The sequence below is a fragment of the Phacochoerus africanus genome, chromosome 1 (assembly GCF_016906955.1).
Source record: "Phacochoerus africanus isolate WHEZ1 chromosome 1, ROS_Pafr_v1, whole genome shotgun sequence".
In the NCBI taxonomy this organism is placed as follows: Eukaryota; Metazoa; Chordata; class Mammalia; order Artiodactyla; family Suidae; genus Phacochoerus; species Phacochoerus africanus.
The window spans coordinates 282,767,269-282,792,919 of record NC_062544.1 but is presented as its reverse complement, the minus strand read 5'-3'; the positions used below and the strand labels follow the sequence as shown (position 1 = coordinate 282,792,919).

At 39.8% G+C, this 25,651-nt stretch overlaps 1 protein-coding gene across 2 annotated transcripts in view; it reads left to right on the top strand.

Annotated features, from left to right (window-relative positions):
• The window catches only part of BRWD1 (bromodomain and WD repeat domain containing 1), a 120,134-nt gene that overhangs the window by 91,241 nt on the left and 3,242 nt on the right, over nt 1-25,651 (top strand). For both annotated transcript variants that reach the window (XM_047796669.1, XM_047796677.1), the window contains 5 exons: nt 6,150-6,316; nt 9,286-9,512; nt 11,750-11,917; nt 14,159-15,061; nt 16,299-17,222. In XM_047796669.1, the coding sequence (XP_047652625.1) occupies nt 6,150-6,316; nt 9,286-9,512; nt 11,750-11,917; nt 14,159-15,061; nt 16,299-17,222 (2,389 nt within the window). The remainder of the gene's footprint in view (nt 1-6,149; nt 6,317-9,285; nt 9,513-11,749; nt 11,918-14,158; nt 15,062-16,298; nt 17,223-25,651) is intronic.

Sequence of the window (25,651 nt, the reverse complement as noted above, 5' to 3'; positions counted from 1 at the left end):
AGAAGAGAATTGAGGGGAGTGAGGACACCAGTGACACCTGAACAAATTTGTATTTGATATATAGGATGAGAAAAATCTATGTTTTCTCTCACATGAAAATCTTGAAAAGTGAATTAAGAAGAATTACAAGTAAGGAGAATCTGGTAGAGGCTGGAAGAATTACAAGTAAGAAAAGAGAATCTGAAGTGGGGGTGGAACTACTGATGGTATACTAATATTCTGGTTCTGAAGGAGAAGCACGTGAACCATATGATTACTTAAGAACACAACTAGAGAGGACATTCCTAAATTTTTGTTAAGATGTTATATGTTGGGTAATTTCAAAACTTCTTTAAACATAGCAACTACACAAAAGTGTATACGTACTCTCAGTGAATACTCACAAACGCTTGTAGCCAATGTGCTGGGTAATTCTTTTTTAAAAAAGCAATAATTTGAGAGTAAGGTTTTAAAATAAACACTTCCTTGATATTATAGAAAGTGTTTATCATCACTGACTATCAACTGCTAATAACCATTTTGTCTTAATATCACTTTCCCCTCATTGCTTGTTATCAGACTTCTGCTGCATTATTCTTCTCCTAATCTGAGAACCCTTTGATTGTATTCAATATCCAGATTGTTCACTGGATCAGCTTAACATTCAAGTCTAATGTTTTTCCAAGCTTGTGTTTTTGTCAGTATGCGCCATTTGTGAGACTTTATTTTCAGAGAGAAAATGAATGTAATTCATGTCGTTTTCTCTTTTGTTTAAAATACATATTTGAGGCATTCCTGTTGTGGCTCAGCAGGTTAAGAACCTGACACAGTGCATGCCCCTGAGGACGAGGGTTTGATCCCTGGCCTTGCTCAGTGGGTTAAGGATCCTGCATTGCTGCAAGCTGTAGTTGTGATGTAGGCTGACACCTACAGCTCCAAGTCAGCCCCTCGCCTGGGAACTTCCGTATGCCACAGGTGCAGCTGTAAAAGAAAAAAAGAAAAAATTTAAATTCAAAATTATCTATATATTTAAGAATACATCGTCTAACTCATTTATTTATTTATGTTTGTCTTTTTAGGGCCGCACCCACAGCATGTGGAGGTTTCCAGGCTAGGGGTTGAATCAGAGCTGCAGCTGCCACAGCCACAGCAACACCGGATCCGAGCCACGTCTTCGACCTACACCACAGCTCACGGCAACGCCGGATCCTTAACCCACTGCGTGAGGCCAGGGATCGAATCTGCATCTTCCTGCATGCTAGTCAGATTCATTAACTGCTGAGTTCACATTGGGAACTCCTCTAACTCATTTAAAGTGTATCATTTAATGGATTTTGATGTATTACCAAATTTTCAAAGCTGTGGTTAAAACATATGACACATAAAATTTTCTGTTTAATCATTTTTAAGTATGTAATTCAGTGACATTAATTACATTCACAGTTTTGTTCAACCATCACTACTATTTCCAGAACTCTCTTGTCACCTCAAACATAAACTCCATGACCACTAAGCAAGCAGCTCCACATCGTCTCCGTTCATCAGCCTGTGGCCGCCTCTGATGTACTTTATATCTCTATGAATTTGCCCTTTTAGATATTTGATGAAAATTGAATTATAAAAAAAGCATGTTTATCTTTAGCATGTGTTGTTTCACTTAGCGCGTGTTAAAGGTTCATCCATGTTGCATGTATCGGAACTTTATTCCTTTGTGTGGCTGAACAGTATTCCATTGTTTGGGTGTATAACATTTTGCTCCAGCATCTCTTGGTGGACAGTTGAGTTGTTTTTACTTTTTGGCTATTGTGATTAATGCTGCAGTGGAATACAAGTATCAGTAAGAGTTCTTGTCCTCAACTTTCTTGAGGTATATATCCAGGAGTAGAGTTTGTGACTCATAGGGTAGTTCTATATTAACTGCTTTTAGAAACCACCTAACTTTTTCCATAATGGCTACACCTTTTTATATTACCACTGTTGTGTTATTTGAGGATTCCAGTTTCTCCACATTCTTGCCAAAATTTGTTATTTTCTATGTTTTAAGAAATATTGTAGCCATCATATGAATGTGAGATATTATCTTACTGTGGTTTTGATTTGCATTTATGTTATAAATTATTATTATTATTTGGGGGGGGGGTCTTTTTAGGGCTGTACCCATGGCATATGGACCCAGGCTATGCGTCGAATTGGAGCTGCAGCTGCTGGCCTGCACCACAGCCACAGCAACTCGGGATCTGAGCTGTGTCTGGGACCTACACCATGGCTGCCAGCAGTGCTGGATCCCTAATCCACTGAGCGAGGCCAGGGATTGAACCTGCATCCTCGTGGATACTAGTCAGGTTCGTTTCCTCTGAGCCACGTCAGGAACCTCCCCCCAGTTCATTTTTCTGCATGTGGAGATCCTGTTGTCCCAGCACCATCTGCAGAAGAGACTATTGTTTTTCCCTATTAAATGGAGCTGGCACCCTTTTTGAAGATCAGTTGGCCATAGATACATGGGTTTATTTCTGAACTTGGTTCTGTTCCATTGGTTTGTATGTAAGTGTGTCTGTGTATTTATCTGTCTCTGTGTCAGCACCATAATGTTTGGTTTACTGTGGCTTTGGTAGTGAGTTGAAATAAAGTGTGAGCCTTCCTGTTTTGTTCCTTTTCAGGATTGTTTTGTCACTTCAGGGGGTGGAATTCATCATGAATTTGAGTATTGATTTCTTCCATTTTTGTTTACAAAAAAAGTCTGTTGAATTTTTGATAGGGATTGCACTGAACGCATTGATTGCTCTGGGCACTATTGGCTTTGACACTGTTAAATCTTCCTGTCCCTTAACACTAGATGCCTTTCTGTTTATTTAGGTCTAATTTCTCCCAGCGGTGTTTTGTAATTTTCATTGGAAAGTCTTATACCTCCTTGGTTAAATTTATTCCTATATATTTTATTGTTATAGATGCTATTGGTTTTATTTTATTTTTGTTTTTCTGGGCCACACTCATGGCATACGGAGGTTCCCAGGCTAGGGGTTGAATCAGAGCTGTAGCCGCCAGCCTACGCCACAGCGCACGGCTACACCGGATCCTTAACCCATTGAGTGAGGCCAGGGATCGAACTTGCAACCTCATGGTTCCTAGTCGGATTTGTTTCCACTGCACCACTCCCTATAGATGCTATTTGAAATGCAGCTGCTCTTTTAATTTCCTTTTCTCCTTATTTATTGTTGGTGTGTAGAAACAGCAGATTCTTGCGTGTTGATCTCATACCCTGTAATTTTGTTGAAGTAGTTTATTAGCACTAATAACTTTCATGTGGAATATTTGTTTCTATATGTAGGATCATTTTATCTGGTTTTGTTTCTACCTTTCCAATTTGGGGTTTTTTGTTTTGTTTTATTTATTTATTTATTTATTTTTGCTTTTTAGGGCCACACCCACGGCATATGGGTGGGTGCCTTCCCAGGCAAGGGGGTCTAATCGGAGCTGTAACTGCCAGCCTACACCACAGCCACAGCAACTCCAGATCTGAGCCGCATCTGCAACCTACACCACAGCTCATGGCAACGCTGGATCCTTAACCCACTGAGTAAGGCTGGGGATCAAACCTGCAACCTCATGGTTCCTGGTCGGATTCGTTTCCGCTTCACCATGATGGGAACTCCTACCTTTCCAACTTGAATAATTTTTATTTCTTGTCTAATGGCTCTGGCTAGGATTTAAAGTACTGTGTTGAATCGCAGTGGGTGAAACCAGGCATCCTTGTATCATTTCTCATCTAAGGGGAAAGATTTTCAGTCTTTTACCATTGGGTATAATGATAACTGGATTTTTCATACTTGCTCTTTTTTAATGTCAAGGAACTGATAATTTTAGCATTGATTTTTGTTAAATGATGTTTATTTTTTAATTCAAATGTATTATGGAATTTCACATAAAAGCTAATGAGAGAATAGATACATGAAAACAGTGATACTTTAGATTATCAGAGGTTTCAAACTTAATACACATGAGGGGAAAATCACTCTTGTTAAAATTGGTGACCTATGCTGGAGTTCATGTTTGAAAGAAATGAATACGTTTAATATATACAGAAATTACTAGAAATAACTGTTGAAGATCATTTCAAAGATGAGAATTGCAGATTTCACGTATGTAGTGTAAACACAGGTTTCCTCTGAATTTGAAAGTCGAGCAGTCCTTTTTAAATCTTTTGTAAGGCAAGATGGTCTAAGGTAAACCAGTTTAAGACACGTCTTGCTAATGGATGCACAGAAAAGATTAAGGTAAAGCACAGATGTTCACAGGCACAGCTCGGATCTGTGGTGACCTGGTGCTCAGTTGCTGTGCGTAGCTTTTGGGGAGGGAGCTTGGCGGAGCTACTCTGTTGGAGTGTACACTGCCTCTGCAAATGAATGCTGAACGCTCTTCTCACCTTTTTTCATTAAAGTGAAAATCCTTTTTGGATTTCTTTGTTAGCAAAAACAGGTGCGAATGTAGGTCTTTGTAAAAGTGAAGTGGGCATAAAGTTGTGTAAAGTGGAGGATACCTGTACATGCATATATATATGTGTGTGTGTGTGTGTGTGTGTATGAATATGGGAAATTCATATATTTTACATACTTTTAAAAGGTTCTCCAGTGTTAGTCTCTCTACCCTTCTCCACTATGTACCAAGTGATTGATATTTAGCTTTTGATGAATATTAGGTTTTTTTTTTTTTGGCCTTTTTAGTTATTTCTTGGGCCGCTCCCGCGGCATATGGAGGTTCCCAGGCTAGGGGTCGAATCGGAGCTGTAGCCACCGGCCTACGCCAGAGCCACAGCAACGCAGGATCCGAGCCGCGTCTGCGACCCACACCACAGCTCACAGCAACGCTAGATCGTTAACCCACTGAGCAAGGGCAGGGACCGAACCCGCAACCTCATGGTTCCTAGTCGGATTCGTTAACCACTGTGCCACGACGGGAACTCCAGGTTTTTTATACTTGCTTTCAGGAACAACTGTGGATGAGTATAGAGTACTTGCTGAAAATACATAGTGGTGTTGTACTAAAAAGTTATTTATAGGAGCACTTAACATCACATTGTTGTTCTTTTAAAGATTTGTTGTTATTTAATTATAAAAAACATAACACAATTTTTATCATGTAGTAAAAGTTATAGAGGGAGTTCCCATCGTGGCTCAGCGGTTAACCAACCAATTAGCATCCATGAAGATGTGGGTTCAATCCCTGACCTTGATCAGTGGGTTAAGGATCCGGCTTTGCCATGAGCTGTGGTGTAGGTTGCAGATGTGGCTTAGATCCCGCGTTGCTGTGGCTGTGGCATAGGCCTGTGGCTACAGCTCCAATTGGACCTCTAGTCTGGGAACCTCCATATGCTGTGGGTGTAGCCCTAAAAAGACAGGGAAAAAAAAAAAAGTTACAGGGCACGTCTGGATGCAAGCTCTCTTTTGTTCCTAATAGTAATTCTCATTTAGATCTAAGTGACATCAAAGGCGGTCAGATTTCAAGTGGAAACTGGTGAGAAGCGCTTTTGTTCCCTTGCCGCAAGGAAATACTGCTCTTTTGCTGCCTAAATAGTAATCTTAAAACCAACCAACTTCCAGAAGTTCCTGTTGTGGCTCAGTGGGAATGAATCTGACTAGTATCCATGAAGATGTGGGTTTTGATCCCTGGCCTCCCTCAGTGGGTTAAGGTACTGGTGTTGCTGGGAGCTGTGGTGAAGGTCGCAGCTGTGGCCATGGTGTAGGCCAGCAGCTGCAGCTCCAATTTAACCCCTAGCCTGGAAACTTCCATATGCCCTGGGTATGGCCCTAAAAAGCAAAAGCAAAAAAACAAAAACAAAAACCAAAACCAACCAACTTCAAGAGAAGGCATTTTGGGAGTTTGTACGTGTAGACGTGGGAAAAACCAATGGAGAACCATTGACCCACAGATAGAAACGCTAGATTTTAGAGGGTTGACTGATTTAAAACTCTGTCTTCAGCTGAGGGGTGTGTATTTATACTTTGTTGCAGTGATCTTGAAGGGAAAGGATGGGAAATAGATAAAATAAGGAACAGCTATTTTCTATAACAGTGATAAATAATAGATTACAAGTAGCCTCAATGATTACGATTTTATTTATAAAAATATTTTAAAAGCTATTTTATAGTTCTAGTTTTGCTTTCATATCCTTGCAGATTTATAGTATGACATTGAGATTGTCGGCCTTATTTGAAGAAAAAATGAAGAAAATCTCCTCTGATTTTAAAGTTGGTCAAAAGTTCAGTGAAAAACTTCGAAGAAGCCAGAGGTTTAAAAGACGGCAAAATCGAAAATGTGTCAGTCGGGCTAACAGAAATATCAGGTGAATAGTTATTACGGACTTTGTATGCAATTTTTTTTAAAATTTCAGGTTGTGATACTTCTTTGATTTTATTATGCTAAAAATCCTTAATCATTTTAGAGTATATTTATATTCAGAAAAGAATAGTCATGTTTTTTATGGCTTGGAGGCATTCTCTGCATATAGAACTGTTCTGTTGATTTGTAATCATGTAAATTTGTAAACGTTTTATGAAAAGCATTGATTTGCAAAATTACTAAGGTAATTATCTTTTGCATAATGGAATTTTTTTAATACGGAGAATAAAATGATTGCTCTGTGTGGCTCTTGAGCATTGGAGAGTGTAAGGGAAAACATCGTTTAGAACAATTCACCCTTTTTTTATTGCTGGGGATTAGTTGTAAAGAAATACACCACAGCATGTATCCTCTTTATCAGTAATTTAATATTTGTATTCTTTCATTTTTGACTGTGTAGCTTACATTAACATCAGATTTATAGCTATTTTAAAGTGTTGAAATGTGAAAATCGTGCTGTTCAGTGTTTATAGTTTGTTTCCATGTACATGTTGAGGGTTCACTACATCCTTGATGGATTTTCTCATGGTTGTTGTTGGGGTGACACTGCATCTCAATTCAGAACAGTCTGCTTCAGGTTAATGTTGTTGAATTCCCGTAGATGGAAGAGTGTTGTTTTAGTTTAGCTCCCTTCCCTTCCTTAAGTTTGTCTTATTACTGCCATGCAGGTTACATCTCTATGATTTCGTGCAGTTGTCTTTTATATCAGTTAAGAAAAGAATAAGCAGATGGTTTTTGCTGTTACTTGTGTTTACCTGCTATGTAATTACCTTTCCCATTGGTCTTTATTTCTTTCTGTGCATTTGAGCTACCCCTGGTATCCTCTCTTTTCAGTCTGAAGTCCTTTTAGTATTTCTCTTAAGCACCCTCTGTGGTGAGGTCTCTTAGTCTTTGTTCATCTGGGAAGCCTTAGTTTCACTTGTATTATTTAAGAGTAGTTTTGCAGGATACAGACTCTTCGTTGGCAGTGCTTTTCTTTTAGCACTTTGAATGTGCTGGCTTATTCCCTGCTGACCTCCACTGTTTCTGGTGAGAAGTCAGCTATTCATCTCACCGAGGTTCCCTCCCTTACTCATACGTAGTTTTCTCTTGCTGTTCGCAAGATTGTATTTTTGTCTTTATCTTGCAACTGACTACAGGTGTGGGTTTCTTTGAGTTTTTCATTCTTTGTGGATGTGTAATGTTTTCCATCAAATTGGGTAGTTTCAGCCATTATTTCTTCAAATAGTTTGTTCTGTGCCTTTCCTCTCCTTTGGAGCTCCTGTTACACATATGTTGGTATGTTTAATGATCTCCTAAAGGTCTCTGAGGCTTTCTTCATTTTTTTCTTCATAAAAGGATTAAAAAAAGGAAAGTTTGCTCTTGAGATATTACCATCTTCTCTACTGTTAAAAATCAAGTTTATTATAAATATAAGCATGTAATTATTTCTTTTTTAAAATTACCTTCTAGTTGCTGTTAATGCAAGTTAAATGTTTGACACAACAAGCTTGCATTTTCTTTTTTAAAATTTTTCTTTTTTTTAATAACGGGAGGAAACCAAGATGTCACATTTTCCAGTTATTTATTCCCCATGTTTGTAACTGTCAGATTGGATTTCACACATGGAGACTGGAGGACTCTTTGTCTTTAGTTTAGTTTTGTCTTGGTCTTTTTTTTTCAGGGCTGCACCTGCGGCATACGGAGGTTCCCAGGCTAAGGGTCTAATTGGAGCTATAGCCGGCAGCCTAGGCCAGAGCCACAGCAACGCCAGATCCGAGCCTTGTCTGCAACCTACACCACAGCTCACAGTAATGCTGGATCCTTAACCCACTGAGCAAGGCCAGGGATTGAACCGACAGCCTCAGTGTTCCCAGTCAGATTCATTTCCACTGTGCCACGACGGGAACTCCCTGTTTGTCTTTAAAAATGGTCTAATTACATTTGGAAGCTTGAATTTTCTTGATTATGATAAATAACTACGGCTTAAAAGAATTGTGGTTATCTTACCTAATTTAGGTATAATTAATTGTGGTTATTTTTAAGCTCAGATGCCTTAGATGCTCCTAAAAGTTCCTGTATCTTTTTTTGTTTGCTAGTTTCTTTTGTTTTTTTAGGGCTTGTACTTGGGGCATGTGGAAGTTCAGGCTAGGGGTCAAATTGGAGCTGTAGCCACCGGCCTATACCACAGCCACAGCAAAACCAGATCCAAGCTGTGTCTGTGACCTATACTGCAGCTCATGGCACCACTGGATCCTTAACCCACTGAGCGATGCCAGGGATTGAACCCACGTCCTCATGGATACTGGTCAGGTTCATTTACTGCTGAGCCACAATAGGAACGCCCCTCCTTTGTCTTTTTGTTTTAAGGGAAAATAGAATTATCTTTAAAAACAGGAATATTACCCAGATCTGTAATTTAAACCCAAAGATTATCTGGTCTTAAACTTCTACTCTTTTCACTATAATCTGTGGCTCAGGGGCCAGACATGGTGTGAACTGGCACTTAGATGTAAGCAGATTGGTCTGAGGAAGAAGCTAGATTGTTCTGGTCTCTTTTTTACCTCTCTGTTCTTTTCAGGTTTTGTTGCTTTCTCCTTCTAATTGTATACTGTCTTCAGGAACATAAAAATAGTAGCCTAGAGGGAAGATTGTATCGTATTGAGACTCCGATTCTAATATGAATGAGTGCATGCCTGTCTTAGGTGATTGTTGGCGCCCCTTAACATTTAATCCACAGAACCTACGGTATTCAGTATGACTTTTGCTGACTCTGTTACTCGGACCATTTGTTCATTACTCAGGTTCGGAACAAAATGATGTCACATTTAGAGTTAGAGAACAGCCATGCTCGAATAAGGTCTTTTAGTAAATGGTATTGAGGCATTCTCTGTTTTATAAAATAATTGTTTTATTTTTCCTGTCTTTGGCCAGAAATACCAAGCAGAGGCGGTTAGACTCTCAGGCAAAAGGACTCCCTGAGTTAGCAGACTCTCCTACCCCGTCTGCCTCAAGGAGGGCGGCTTATTCTGCAGGTGGCAAGACAGGTGCTAGTGTCTCGTCAGGTGTTACTTCTGGTGACTCTTCAGATTCAGCAGCTTCATCAGAAAGAATGAGAAGAAAGAAACCTGTCACTCTAAAAAATGGTTCTACAGTATCTGGTGAGAAATGGCATATTATAGATTCATCTGTTGAGCACGCAAGTGTGTAACATTGCTAGTTATTATGAGCTTAGAGGAAAGAATAAGACATAGCCTTCACATTCAAGGGACTTATGATTTAACAGGAAAGACCTAAGTAATAAATATGGAATAATTAGATTATGTTTGATAAATGTTGTTCTTTATAAAAGGTGTGGCAAATTTTAAGTAAATTTGTTCCTTCAGGAGTTCCAGTTGTGGCCCAGTGGAAACGATACCAACTAGGAACCATGAGGTTGAGGGTTCTATCTCTGGCCTCGCTCAGTGGGTTAAGGATCCAGCATTACTGTGAGCTGTGGTGTAGGTCGCAGACGCGGCTCGGATCTGGTGTTGCTATGGCTGTGGCATAGGTTGGCAGCTCTAGCTCCAATTTGGACTCTAGCCTGGGAACCTCCATATGCCGCAGGTGTGGCCCCCCTCCCAAAAAAAAAAACTGTTCCTTCAAGTTTTAAATAATGTAACAAAAATATCACTTTATATGTAAAATTTGACATTTAAAATTTACCTTACATTAAAAAAAGGATTTGGTAATCAGTGAGTTTAAAGCTGATGACCTTGTAAATTCTAAACTGTCTATTTTATTACCATTTGGTGGTATAATTGTAGCTGACGCTGACCCTTTGTTACTAGCATTGTGTGGATGAGGCCGTGGTGTGTGTGTACTTCCGTATAGCTCCGAGTGATTTTGGTGACTTGCCATAGTACAATGATGAGTGTTGTGAATTCGAATGATAGGGTCAAACAGGTAGAATGCAGCCACATTTTAGAGACTGGCAAGCCTTGTAGGAGAGTTTGCATTACTTAATAGGGCCCCTTGTGAGGGAATCACATAATGAATTGTGTTTTAGGAAGATGAATCAGTTTGGCTGTGGTATGCAGGGAAGGAGAAGAGTCTGGACCCAGTGATAGGAGGTGGAAGACAGTAAGAGCAGTCAGGGCGGGCAAATGCAGAGAAGGTGCAGAGGAAGAAACACAGTTTGGTGGCTGGTGCCCCTCTAACACAGCCGCTTTCTTGTTTGACACAGAGTTGGGTTGTGTTACAGAGCAGAATTTTGTCTTTTAACAATATGTTCCCACTTATTTTGGTGACATTTTGATTCTTTGTCAGGCGTGAAGAACTGAATCTGGATGAAGGAAGAGGAAGTTCTTTTGGTTTTGCTTTTTGGGGCCGAACCTGTAGCATATGATAGCTCCCAGGCTACGGGTCGCATCAGAGCTGCAGCTACTGGCTTATACCACCGCAACGAGGGATCTGAGCTGTGTCTGCGACCTACACAGTAACGCCAGATTCTTAATCCACTGAGCGAGGCCAGGGTCTGAGCCTGCATCCTCACGGACACTGTCGGAGCCATTAACGGGAACCCCAGGAACAGGAAATTTGGTTTCCTGTCGTGTGTTCACACTTGGGCATGCACTCATTAAGTAGAATAGTCAGGGGTATTCCTCTCACATCTTTTCTACTGTGTGTGTGTGTGTGTGTGTGTGTGTGTGTCATGTTGAGGTGCTCTTTCTTGAGCTTGAAGCATGTCTTGTACAGCTAGGCTGTTAGAAAGGGCTACTGGAAAGAAACCTCAGGGTCTTCTGAAATACTGGACATGAAACGACTGCCTTTTCTATAGGGAATATCTAGCTCTTAACAGAGGTAAGTAAATAGTAGGGCTGACTAAATTTTTAATGAAAGTTGTTTATAAAATATATAAACTGTATTTTCTGAATCCAAACCAGTATTAGAAATAAGAGAACAGTCTTGATTTCAAATGCTGATGATGTACCTTTTATCTTATTTTTGTCTTTTTAGGGCTGTACCCATGGCATATGGAAGATCCCAGACTAGAGAGCAAATTGGAGCTGCAGCTGCTGTCCTACACCACAGCCACAGCAACACCAGATCCAAGCCGCATCTGTGACCTACACCACAGCTCACGGCAATGCTGGATCCTTAACCCACTGAGCGAGGCCAGGGATCAAACCTTCGTCCTCCTTATGGATACTAGTTGGGTTCATTTCCACCCAGCAACGACAGGAACTCCTGATTATGTACCTTTTAATACCAAAATGTCACCAGCTACTCTTTGAAATAGTTTTTTAAAATGTATTCTCCTAAGTATTTTCAGAATCGGTGGTTATAAAGTAACTGCTTATACGTGTAAGGATAGGGGGGTGTATGTAATAAACTGCTGATGCTTTGTTTTCCTTAGACAGTGAAATGGAAGATTCCTCAGGTACCTCTTCGTCGTCTTCAGCTTCACACAGTTCAGAGGAAAGCAGAGAGAGTTCAGGAGCTCGTGAATCCTCCTTACGTAGCGGGGTAACCAGGAGCAGTCATCTCAGGGTGACCAGAACCAGAGCTGCGCAAAGAAAAACTGGTGAGAAGAGTCTCTGTGGCATTTCGGAGGAATGTGTATCAAGAGGACCCAAAAGCTAAATAATTGTTTTGTTTTGTTTTCTTTTTTGCTGTTGTTGTCTTTTTAGGGCCCCACCTGGGGCATATGTAAGTTCCCAGACTAGGGGTCAAATCGGAGCTGTATGTAGCTGCCAGCCTACACCACAGCCACAGGAGCACGGGATCTGAGCTACATCTGTGATCTACACCGCAGCTCACTACAACGCTCAATCATTAGTCCACTCAGCAAGGCCAGCGATCGAACCCATGTCCTCATACTAGTTGGGTTCGTTACCGCTGAGCCACCATAGGGACTCCCTGGATGGCTTACTGAGTTAGTGCATCTGCATGGGATTACATGTCCTTTAGCCTTTTTGGGTTTTTTTGGTTTTTTTTGCGGTGTATTTGACATATAATAGTATATTACACAGTGATTTGACGTTTGTGTACATTACAAAATGATTGCCACAGTAGGTTAGTTACTGTGCATCACTCTGCATAATTACAGTTTTTTTTCTTTTTCTTGTGATGAAGACTGAGCAACTTTCACATATGCAGACAGTATTATTAATTGTACTTGCCATGCTATACATTATAGCTCCGTGACTTACTTATTTTATAACTGAAAGTTTGTAACATTTTGACTCCATTCACCCATTTCACTCGCTGCCTATCTGCCTTCCCCTCTGGCAACCACCAATCTTTCCTCTGTATCTGTGAGCTTGTTTATTGTTTTTTTGAGATTCCGCATATAAGTAAGGTCACACAGGATTGTCTTTCTCTTACTTATTTCACTTGGCATAATGCCCTCAAAGTCCATCCATGTTGCCACAGATGTCAGGATTCCATTCTTTTTTATAGCTGAATAATGTTCTGTCTCACACACACCCCACCCCACCCGACCCCACGTCTTCTTTATCCATTCATCCGTCAGTGAATGCTTAGGCCGTTTCCATTTCTTGGCTATTGTAAATAATGCTGAAGTGAACAGCATCTTTTCAAATTCATGTTTTTGTTTTCTTTGGGTAAATAGCCAGAAATAGAACTGTTAGATCATATGATACTTTTTATTTTTATTTTGGCTGCACTGTGGCCTATGGAAGTTCCCAGGCCAGAGATCAGACCCCACCCACATGGTACTTTTGATTTTTTGAGGACCCTCCGTACTGTTTTCCACGACGGCCGTACCAGTTTACATTCCCATCAGCAGTGCACAGGGGTTCCTTTTGCTTCGCATCCTCGCCAGCACTCGTTATTTCTTACCTTTCTGCTAATGGGTATTCTTACAGCTGTGAGGTGATATCTCATTGTGGTTTTGATTTGCATTCCCTGATGATCGGTGATGTTGAGTATCTTGCCACGTGTCTGATGGCCATCTGTATGTATGTCTTTTTTGGGAAAATGCCTGTTCACATCCTCTGCCCATTTTTTAATTGGATTGTTTGTCTTTTTGATGTTGAGTTGTTTGAGTTCTCTGTACATTCTGGGTAATAATCCCTGATCAGATATATAATTTGCAAATATCGCTCCCATTCAGTAGATTGCCATTTCGTTTTTGATCATTTCTTTTGCCATGTAGAAACTTTTTTAGTTTGATGGGGTCCCACTTAACTTATTTTTGCTTTTGTCGCTCTTGCTTTTGGAGGCAGATCTAAAAATTCATCGCGAAGACCAATGTCAAGGATCTTTCTGCCTTTATTTTCTTCTGGTTTTATGGCTTCAGGTCTTACATATTTAATCCACTCTGAATTAAATTTTTTTGTATGGTGTAAGATAACAGTGTAGTTTCTTTTTTGTATGCCTGCCTAGTTTCCCAACACCCTTTTTTTTGGGGGGGGGATCTTTTTGCCTTTTCTAGGGCTGATCCCGTGGCATATGGAGGTTCCCAGCTAGGGGTCAAATCGGAGCTGTAGCTGCTGGCCTACACCAGAGCCACAGCAACTCGGGATCCAAGCCATGTCTGCAACCTACACCACAGCTCACAGCAACGCCGGATCCTTAACCCACTGAACAAGGCCAGGGATCGAACCTGCAACCTCATGGTTCCTAGTCGGATTCGTTAACCACTGCGCCACGACGGGAACTCCGATCTATTATACTTTTTAAATGTAGGGAGGTAACTTGTTCTGGCATTAAAAAATAAAGAGCAGTACTAAAATAATAGTCATTTAAAAATGTTGAAATAAGGAAGACCTTTCTAATCTTATTATTACTTTATTTCTAGGTCCAGTTTCTTTAGAAAACGGATGTGGCAGAAAAGCCACTCGGAAGAGAGTCTATTTAAGTGATTCTGATAACAATTCTTTGGAGACTGATGAAAGTCTAAAAGCCAGAGCTGGAAATAACCGGAAAGTGCTACGAAAGTGTGCTGCGGTGGCCGCCACTAAGATAAAGCTAATGAGTGACGTAGAGGAGAACTCTAGCTCCGAAAGTATCTGCTCTGGGCGTAAGCTGCCTCACCGCAATGCTTCTGCAGTTGCGAGAAAAAAGCTATTACATAATTCTGAGGACGATCATAGCTTAAAGTCAGAACTTGAAGAAGAGGAGCTGAAAGATCACCATCAGCCATCACCATTGTCCAATTCTCATGCTGCCCAGAACACTGGAAATGGAGATTCGGAGTCAGAGAGTGATTTGCGGGTAGCCCGGAAAAATTGGCACGCTAATGGTTACAAGTCCCATACTCCAGCAGCTTCTAAAACAAAATTTCTTAAAATAGAGTCTTCCGAGGAGGACTCTAACAGTCATGGTTCAGATGATGGACACAACAGAACTGCTGGCCCGTCAACATCTGGGCAGAAACTTAAGGTAGAAAGCGTCTCAGAGGAAGAAGAGGAAGCAGATTCTCGAGCAGGAAAGTGTGGTGGTAGGAAATACACCACAGGTCAAAAGAATGCTGCTTTCCTTAAAAAAGCAAAGGTCTTCAGTGATTCAGAGGACTCCGAATCTGAAGAACGAGACGGCGAAGCCGAGAGATGTCGTACAATGGAAATAACTCCAAATTCAAGGGATTTGACATGTGAACCTATTGCTGGATCCCGGTGTTTCTCAGATCATGTTTCTGAAACTGATGTGGATTCAGATGATGAAAAAAAAACAAAAGAACAACCAAACCATCTCATGAAAGGTAATTTAAAACATTTAACCTTGCTTCAGAGCTTTTTCTCGCTGTCCTTTCTTTGTAGCATACATTATTTTTTTCCCCATAAAACTTTGCTTTGCCACCTGTTTTCTCTCCACTCTGTGTACCTCCATTAGTCTCTTCTGTGCATATGTCCTGCTTGTTGAGTACATTTAGTTTTGCTCACATAGTATCTGGCAGCTCTTTTTATTTCTTGTATTGGTAGTGGGGATATTGTATTGACTGTGGCTTTAAGAAAAGCAGAGGCAAGCACATGTGTAAGCTGTGGTGATAATAGTTAGAGAAGAAGAAAGAAAAGGATGGTTGAAAGGAATGTGACAGGTAATAATAAGACCAGCTAACAGAACAGTTACCGAGCTGTTTCTCATCAGGATGCTTTTCTAAATCCTTTATATTTATTAACCAGTTTAGTCTTCCTATCTTTTATAAGCACTACTATTGTTTATTATTATTACTGTCTGTTTCACTCATAATAACTGGAGCATGGGGAACTGAAATAACTTGCCAAATTAAGACTGCCCTGGTAAGTGGAGATTGGAAAATAGTAAAGATCCTGTGGCATCAAAAGCTAAGATTAAAAGCAGTGTGTGATGGAGTTCCTGTCGTGGCGCAGTGGTTAACGAATCCGACTAGGAACCATGAGGTTGCAGGTTCTATCCCTGGCCTTGTTCAGTGGGTTAAGGATCCGGCGTTGCTATGGCTGTGGTGTAGGCCAGCTGCTACAGCTCCGATTCAACCCCTAGCCTGGGAACCTCCATATGCTGCGGGATTGGCCCTAGAAAAGGCAAAAAGACAAAAAAAAACAAAAAACAAAAAAAAAAACCAACAACAACGAAAAATAAAAGTAGTGTGTGATGGAACTTGTGAAGCTAAGAAGTTTCAGGGAGGCTGAGAGTGATTAGTTTGCAGACCTTGGGGCATTGGCAAATCGACTTTAGTCTGTTTTCATAGAAATAAAATATTTTCGTGCCAAATGTTTTGTGTATATAGTTAGAAAGAAAGGCATAGGGTGTTACTGATGGGAGTATGTTATACTTGTGAACGGTGCTGAGGCTGAAAATGACCCTGCTTTAAAGTATTAAAAGGCCAATCCAGTCACTGCATCCTCCTTCCAAGTAAGTTAGAAGGAGTCCTGGACTTAAAGTTGTTTAAAACGTTGCACGTTTAATTCCTGTAGACTCACTCTTCTGTTAAAGATTAAAAGAGTACTCTTAATTTGTAGATTCTACATCACAAGACCATGGACAAAGCAGAAAAGTTTCCAGAAAAAGGGTCTGTTCCAGTGACTCAGACAGCAATTCAAAGGTGGTTAAGAAACCATCAAAAGCCAAAACGGGTCTCCTGAGAGTTCCCCGAAGATGTGCAGCCACCGCTGCCAGTAAGATTAAGCTAATGAGTGATGTGGAAGATGTCCCTTTAGGAAATGTGTGTACCAGGAGGAGAAGCAGGAGGAGAAGGCCCCTCCCGTTGGCAGGTACCACAGCTAAGAAGATGGTGAGTGATTCGGAGGGAGATGCCAACTGTGAAGTGCCAAGCGGACAGTATGCCTGTGAAGGGAAGCCTCCTGAGGCCGACTCAGAAGGGAGCACAAAGGGTCTTCCTCAGTCTTCAGACGGAGACTCAGACTCGGAAGGTGCGCCGAATTTGGGGCGCAAGAACAGGCACACCAGTAGCCACAAAAGAAGTGTTGCACCTTCTAAAACAAAGAATTCCTTGATTGGGTCTTCAGAAGAAGATTCACAAAGCCATATTCCGGGGGCGGAGACTGGTAGGAAGTGTTCTTCTGAGTCTCCTTTGGTGCAGAAAGCTACTGCAGAGAATAACTTTGAAGAGGAGCTGAATTACGGGCTGCGCAGGTGGAATGGCCGAAGACTCAGGACCTATGGCAAGGCTCCTTTCAGTAAGACGAAAGTCTTGCGGGACTCGCAGGAAGCGGCCGAAACAGACGTGAAAAGGAAGAGACTGCATCCTGAATTGGGAAATGTGAAAAGGTCAGAAAAAACAGGGAGTTCAAAGTGTGGCCCTGATGCTAGTCCCAAATCTGACTCAGATTTGGGATCTGCAACTGAATCGGATGCTGACTGTCCTGGTGATACAAAAACCAAAAAGAGGAAGACGAAAGGAAAAGCAAAAGTAGTTAGAAAAGGTAAAACTTTTATAGCTAACGTATCTAAAACTGTGAGACCACAGAGACAAAGCAAGCGTCCTAGGTTAAATGTGGATGATAATGACTGGGAGGATTTGGACTATGCAAAATCTAAACGAGTTCTTCGACCTTCAGATATAAAGACGAGAAATCAGGGTAGAAGGACCGTGAGATACCATGATGGGGATGATGAGAGAAGCTTAGAAAATGTGTTAGATTTTGAGGATTGCACCTTATGACCTTGAGGGAAAACCAGTTCATTTAAAGAGGGAATGGACTGGAATTTGTAGTGAAAGTTGGCTGTTGAAATTATTTTTTGTCCTACAATTCAGGGAATATATTTATATTTTTCTATGAAAAGTTATGAATGTGACTAAATCATGACTGTTATTTTTATTTGCACTTGCCTGCCTTTGTAGCAGCATTCAGCACAGGTGCCAAAATATGCTTCATTTTGGGGGCAGACCTACTTTGACAGTATTTAACTACAAATAGCAAGAGTCTGAAATATGTTAAACACTAGACATCCTGGTTATCAAAACCAATGAGCATTACTTTCATGGTAGCAAGTGTCGTACAGCTGTTTTCTGAATTCGTCAAGAGGTGGTAGTCTCTAATCCCAGTCCTATTGTACTATAAATTTCATGTGACCTATGTTTACAGATTCTTCATAAACATTATGTGCATACTGACGTAACAATCATGGGAGGTGTAACCATGATTAGTAGGCAAGGTACCTACCACTTTTTTCTTTCCCTGGCTACTTGAGTAGAATGCCTTATACCAGATTTGGTCGTTTTCATTGAAAAGATTTTCAGTTTTCTTTCCAAATCCTGTTGGGTCTTTCTCTTTTTCTTTATTTTTAAGGAAAATACCAACCATTTTATTTTATAAACTTGAATTTATAAAGTGCTGGTAAATTATTTTTTTAATGTTTTGATTGTATGTTTTAAACCTCTAAGGCCAGACCATAGTGCTAGCATTTTCTTTTAAATTGTGCACTAACAAAATGCTATATATAATTTGTCTTTCCAAGATCTCCTGGTTTCCATGTACGGGATTTAACCAAAATCTTGGTCTTCCATAGTTTTACTCTGTGAAATAGAGGAGTTCGTGTGCCTTAGATTTAGGTAAAGTGTGTTCTTTAATAGAGTGTACAGGGCTAAAAGAGTATTTAAATTATATGTAGTTTTCCCCCATCTCTTGAAATTGTAGAGTTGAGTTTTGTTAAGAGTGCAATTGCTGACCTCATTTATACAGGAAAAGAGTTAAATGTCATTCTCCATCCCTTTTAGTTCACTGCTGCCATGTGCAATCTCAAGCACTCTTTGCTGGTGCAACCAAGTGTCTTTATTAGCGACCTCTCCTTTAAATCTAAGAAACTGTCATGTGTTGTGGGAAAATAATTCTGGGATCCATTTAAAGCAAAACTTTTACCACATCATCCAATCCCATAGTACACTTATTTTCGAGCCAAATATTTTTACTTGATAGGTTGTGCTACTCCAAACAGTGTAAGTGGCCATTCCTAGCTTGTTTGTGCCTGAAGATGGACTTGACTCAAGTGGTTTACATACTTTGTAGCTAAGGGGTATGTTACAGTACTCCCACCCTTTGTTATTTATTGGCCCTAACTTTGGTTTCAAAAGAAATTAACCCTGTCTCCTGTGTATCCCTACGGTGGCAAATATGGAAGAGCATCAGACTCTGGTATCAGTGTTAGAATGTTCTTAAGTGCTGTTGCTTTTTAGGTATCAATTCCACTTGACATGGTAGAAGGTATTTTTCTCTTGTTACTCTAGTGTAAGGGGAAGGGTGGCCTTAGGCATTACCAGCCGAGATAGGTGGTCTAGCTGCCTTTCCTTGGTTACCTAGAGAGCTGTCACCACTTCAAAACTATGATGCTTTTCTTCTCCAAGCGCATATTAACTGTATTGTTGACAGATTGAGTCAGGATAATTGTCCTAGACTGTTGATCAGAAAAAAATTAATGGAATGCTCTTTATTTCTCTGATTTTAAGAAATGGTGATAGGTGTCATATCCATTAATTTATTTTAGCTCTTCTTAAGCGTCTCTGTTTATATCTATTCTCAGGGTTATATCTCCATGTTTACCATCATCCGCAAAAAGGTACCAAAAAAATCCATAAATAAATATGGAATGTATTCATAAATACATCAGTTCTTTTGGTAAAATGATACTTTGACCATTTAGGCTTCATCAGTAGAACTATTCTTATTTTTTGGACTGAATTAACTGAATTGATTGGCTGGTCAACCAATTCCTAACATTTCATTTTGTCCCAAATGGTGAGATTCTTGTGTGTAGAAACAGTACAGTATTTTGGTTTCATCTGAAAAAAAAGGAGAATTGGCCTGATGACTTTGAAGCATGAAAGCATGATTGACAATGGTAGCTTCTTGAGTTCTGAAGTTAAAACTAAGGGATTATAGAGAGAATCATTTTTATGGGTTTTTTTGGTCATGGTGCTATTCCTAAGGTTAATTTTGAATATGTGACACACACTCCTAAGTACCTTTAAGAAAAACCAATAAATAATTAATACTTCAAAATGTTTACATTGAGCACTAGAACACGGTTGACTTTCTTCTATTTCTGTTTATGCGAAATGAGCAGGGATTTAATGCACAGATGTACTTTAATATGTTTGGGATCAGTTTGTATTTTTCTCATGAGAAAAGATAAAAAGTTAAAAATTGATTGTGAACTGATCCAGAAGTAAGTGCTATAGCTTTCCATTGCACTTGAAGTAACTTAATGATGTATATGAAAAAGAAAAAAAAAAAAAAGACTACTGTGGTTGTTTATGTCCAGAGTCCTATGATTTCATTCATTTATGGTTTAAAAAAAAATGGTTTGAGGTGTATTTAGATTTGATTTTTGATTCCTTTGAAAGAATAATTTTACCAAGCATATTAAGAGAAAATATTTCAAACATTAAAAAAAAAGTGAGGTTTAAAAAACTTTTTTTTTCACGTCCTGCTTATTTAAAAAGGGTTACCGGCAATGTATAGTAACTTATAAATAAAAGGAAAAGTTTATCCCATATTCAGATAATTCCTAGGGTAATCATTCTCCCTTTATTTTAGGGGACAATTTGATTAAACCTTCTGTCAATTTAGTAATCCTTTGAAAGAACGATAAAGCATTTACTCACAGCTTCTAAGTTACAGCACAAACGTTCCTTCTAGATAGTTGAGTTGTACCTAAAAAAGAAATTAGTTTTATAAATAAGAGAATGCGGGGAGGGAATTTATGTTTTAGGAAAAGGCACTTCACAGCCTACAAGTGCAAATGGAAAAAGACAAACCAGTAGAAATGCTGTCTGAAGGTACTGCGGTCCAAAAATAAGAATAAGACATGTCACTAGATCCTTCACACTCCATTGGTTGATGACCTCTTAAGTAAGGGTTCTTATTTAGAATAACATTGAGTCCACACTTTGTTCCCTGTCCCTCTTCAAGCATTATTTTCTTTGGAATAATCAGAACAGTATTTATTAACTTGACTGTATGGCATTAAAAACTAAAATGAAAGGATTTTATTAATCTCTTCTGTCAGAACAAATTGGATTTGATTGTGTCACCTGAAAAAAAATGAGAGGTTTGTATATTCGGTAGATTGCAAGAACATTGTTCAAGGTTCCAGTATATTGGGGTTTCCATCCTATTCAGTCATATTCAATTTATGAGTAGTATTTAAGTGGCTTCGAGAAAAGGTCTTTTTACCTTGCCTTTTTAAAGCTCAAATGTCATCTCCATTCTGTTCATTGATATTCAGTTGATATATTTGCTTTGTTAGGTATCTTGTAGTTGTCACCAAATCCTTTCATTCATACATTGTATGGAAATTATAGTTTAATTAGTATGATGGAGTGTAACAAAACACCTTCATTTGTAGAAAAACTTTCCATCTGTTAATTAAGTTCTCTCTCTCAACTTCTGCTCTGGGTATCAGGGGATAATAAAGTAGAAACCCTGTGAACTTTTGCAACCTAACAATAAGACTGTCTCTTATTCCAGTATTTGGGAACATAGAGTTTGTCAAAGCTGGGAAGAAATTGGAGAATTGTGGAGAAGTCTCGTCCACCTAGATTAGTAAATGTTAATTCTACTTGTAGCTCAAATTGTGAATTTAATGGAAAGGGTTGAAGTGTAAAGGGTATAATGGTGAGGGCTGTGTTGTCTTTTCTCACAATTTTCTTTTTTCTTTTCTCACATTTTAAGGAAAGTTTTTATAGTTGTTTTAAAAGGAGATGTTGCCTAAGGATTCATGGGAATTCTCAAGGTTCAGAGAAATTTTTACCAGTTACTCATACCCTGCCAAGCTGCTTCCTAATATATTGTTAATTTGGGAGAGAAATATAAAGACTTTTAATTGGCATATCCTCAAAGATTGCTTTTCTGGATTTGGTGGAGAGAAGTGGGGTGCGGCCCTCACAACTTTGGGGTCCTGCAGATCTGCAGGCTCTTGGGCAGCATGTTAACTGTTTGTCAAGACTCATAGTTCCACTGAATTGAATTGTCAGTGCGGCAGCATGCTGTCAGTAGTGTTTAAGTTAATTTTAAGGTAAGTTTTATCATTTATTAAACCCTCTAATGGCAATTTGGCCTGTAGAGAGAACAAGGCGTTCTGACAGTTGAAATGAGGTGCTGTGGACTTTGTGGACCACAGCAGCCGGCCCTAACTCCTGTTGGTTCCACAAGGGAAATTATTACCTTTTTTGATCAGTTAAATGCTAATGAAATCTTTACGATTTTTAATAGGTTGAAGTTGATTTTCTGAGTGTTGATCCACACTTAGGCCTTGGATTGTATGGATACATTCAGTTCATTTGTAAAATTCTGTTTTACTGGGGCTTGTCAAAAAGGCAAAAAATTAATTTTTCACTCCCATGTGAGCTCTCCACTTTAACTTTCTAAATTAATTACTATGTGTGGGCCTTAGCACTGTCAACTAGGAGTCTGTTTTTTAGACAGCTAACTGGAAGTAGTAGAGTATAATAAATTTAATATTGTCATCGTAATTACAAACAGAAGCCTTTTTTTTTTCGGACTACTACAGGCCCTTTGAGCTTGTTAATTCTGTGGGGTCTGCGACGTCTAATCGGTTTCCCTTGCAGCTCATCTTCACCTCTTGTCTTTAAGCAGCTCCCAGCCTTAACATTAGGATTTCTTTTCAGGCAGGCAGAATGCAGGGCTCTGATTTGTAGTATGAGCCAGGGGAAGCTGGAGGGAGGCAGATGGGCTTGAAAGGGGGCTGCCCGGGGCTGGCTGTGGCCCTGCTGCTTCTCCTTCGTGAACTAATAAAGTAGATTGAAAACCCAGTATTTACTTCTGGTATCTTCTTATCCTGCTTGCCTTAGTCTAAATGATCTGACATACTTCTTTAAAAAAACCATTAAGCAGATCCCTGAATTCATACCTCATATAGTTTTTATAAGATTTTAGTTTTTTTGGCCACGCCCATGGCTTGGGTAAGTTCCCAGGCCAGGGATCGGGGAACCTGTACCACAGCAACAATGTACCAAGCCTTAGCAGTGACAATGCTGATGAATCCTTAACCCGCTGAACCACCAGAGAACTCCTTTGTTAGATTTTTAGGAAAAAAGTTGCAGTAGCCATCAACAACTCATGTGAGAATCATTAAGAATGACTGTTACCAATTAACTTTTTTCAGGATGAGAGAAAACTCTGTAGGGAGCTAGATTAACTACAGATGCAAAGCAAAGCAAGGTTCTGTGGTACCCATCATTCAGTGTCTTGAAGACAAGTTCATCTGCTCAGCCGTAGAAGTGACCAAACTAGCGCAGAACTAGATTACAGAATTATTTCTGACGGTCTCTTGACCTGATACTGTCATACTGTAGATGCTGACTTCGCAGTGTTGCCAGCTCCCCCTAGAAAAATGTTAAACCCACTGAGTTAACTGGAAACACCACTTATTGTACAGCCCTTCTCTAAATAGACTTTCAGTGGATGGGGTCTTTTGGAAACTTGCTGTGGGTAATTTCCATGATAAATGCTACTTCCTGAGTTTTGGTCATTTCATTGCCTGTCAGTAAAAAGCAGACAATGAAGAGAGGACATCTCAAGCCTGCTCTGACGAGAGGCTTGGAGGAGCGAAATTACAATTTGCAACTGAAATGTTTCCCTTTTTAGGGATGTGATTTATCCACCAACCACAGCGACCAATAATGTCTGTCATAGAAAGTATGTGAAATAGACTAATACATTATTTTCATTTTGATTCAGATCTATCTTTTTCCATTCTCAAGTTTGTTTCTAAATTAAGATGCTGATCAGATAAAAATTGTTTATGCTTCTATAGCATTGATGTGAAGTTTACTTTGGATTTAGGAATACAAGTTTGTATCATGAAGTATCATAATTGGACAGAATAATCCTTACATTATAGAAACCAGAGATTGTTGCCTTGAGCCAACACCATAATGTCTATGCCCACATTTCTGTTTACCGTGTTGGAATACGTAGTGCTCCGAGAGTTAGAGGTTAAAGTGGTCATCTCGGTGGACAACTGTGGGAACTACTAAAGATGTAAACTTGCACTCAGGACGTTCTCACCGGACTCAAATGAGTCATTGACAGAAAAAAAAAGCAGCAGTGCCTCAGGCACTCAGACGGTTCCAACACCCGTGGCCAACCCCAAACCACCCGGGACAGAAGGACAATTAAATGACACTTCACACATGTGTGGTTAGAGTAGTATCTTCCAAAATGTTGAAGCTTGTACCTTCACATTTAAATTGGACTTCTCTCTTACCCTGAGTTATCCTGTACAGATTTCTAAAAGCTGTAGTTTCCTCAAGGAGAATAAAAGCACTTTATAATTTACCAGGTTCTCAGTCATAAAATGAACACTGACTTACGTGTGTGTATTTTTTTAATTCCCCACACCTCTCCTTTTTGTTTTCCTCAGATGGTTTTTTATCTTTATAAAATTCCCATTTTATGGTCTAAGTCTTTAAGAGAGAAAGCTTGATCAGGTTGGAGTTGCTGTATACAATATAACTTATTCCTGTATTCTCTCCCCTCTGGACGTAGTTCAGGTTTTCTTAAAGTAATTTTAAAAGCCCAGTTATGTATTTTCTTCTGTAGAATCTTCTTCCTTACTTTGGATTACAGATGTCTTAGAGTTAGAATTTACTAGGTTCCTAAGTTGTCAGTATAGGTACTTTCATCACTACATTAAAAAGAAATTAGTTGCTGCTGCAACTTAAATCATTTTGTCCCACAGAAGTTTTGGGTGTAATGGGGTTTTACCTATACCATTCAACTGGCTATGTTGTTAGAAATGAACCAGTTACCTATTTTTATTATTTTCACCATGCAAAGGGATGCAGTTGACCGATTACAGCATATCCTCCTCCTCCCATGAAGTACACATCTCACCCTAATTTTATTTTTCAAGAAGTATGTTTATACATTGTAGTATATTATATTCTAGCATTTGCTTAACATTGATTTAATGAGCTAAAGATTCACTTTGAATCTAGCGTGGGTTGGCAGGGACAGTAAATTTTATAATTTTAAGATTCCTGAGAAAACGTTCTTTGAAGCGGTAAACACACTAAGCCACTCCGTTTGCTTGTCAGTTTCTCTGCAGAGCCGGGGCCAAGGGGTGGGCATGGGGGCACACTGCAAATGCCATTTTTGCAGTGCCCCGGGACGCGGATTCAGTTCCTAGTTTATTTTGGGAGAACTTAACATGGTCTTGGGGAGAGCACAGGCACATCTTTGAAATGAGTTTCATAGGCTTCAGGTAGAATCCGAAGGGTTTTCCTTTGGAGGGTGGAAGAATTTCCTTATAATCTTTGCTCTGTTGTTAATGACCTTGTCAACCCACAGAAGCCTTTTTCACCCGTATTCATTTGCCCTTGGTGACAGAAGGATAGACATCTCCCCTCATAAAAGGAAAACCTAAGAAGGCTGGTCGTCTGTAGTGTCCGTGCTACAGAGCCAATGTCGGCAGCTGACGGAACCCTTAACTTTCCAGCGACAGTGAAAAGGGGTGGGTGCGAGTGATCCTTCAGGTGTCAAGTGTGGTCATGTTAGTGTCTGCAGCCTGTCCTTAGCAACTGCTGGATGTCTGGAAACCTGAGGCAGGGTCCTACCAGCTCACCCTCCAGCAAGACTTGGGGACATTTAAGACAGTCCTAGATACTTTGATTCTTTCCTGCAGCAAGACGAGATTGCCAGAGAGAGAGGAGGCCCAACATTCAAGAGATAATGAACTTCAGATGCTCTTTTTTATCAATACATGGCTCTGCCCTGGAATAGTGCTAATTCGTTTTGTATTGGAAGTTTGAGAATCTGGTTTTGAGATGTTGGCAAAAATAAAAATGGTCTGGGCCCACCTAGACTCAGGCCCAGCCCCACGTGGCTCT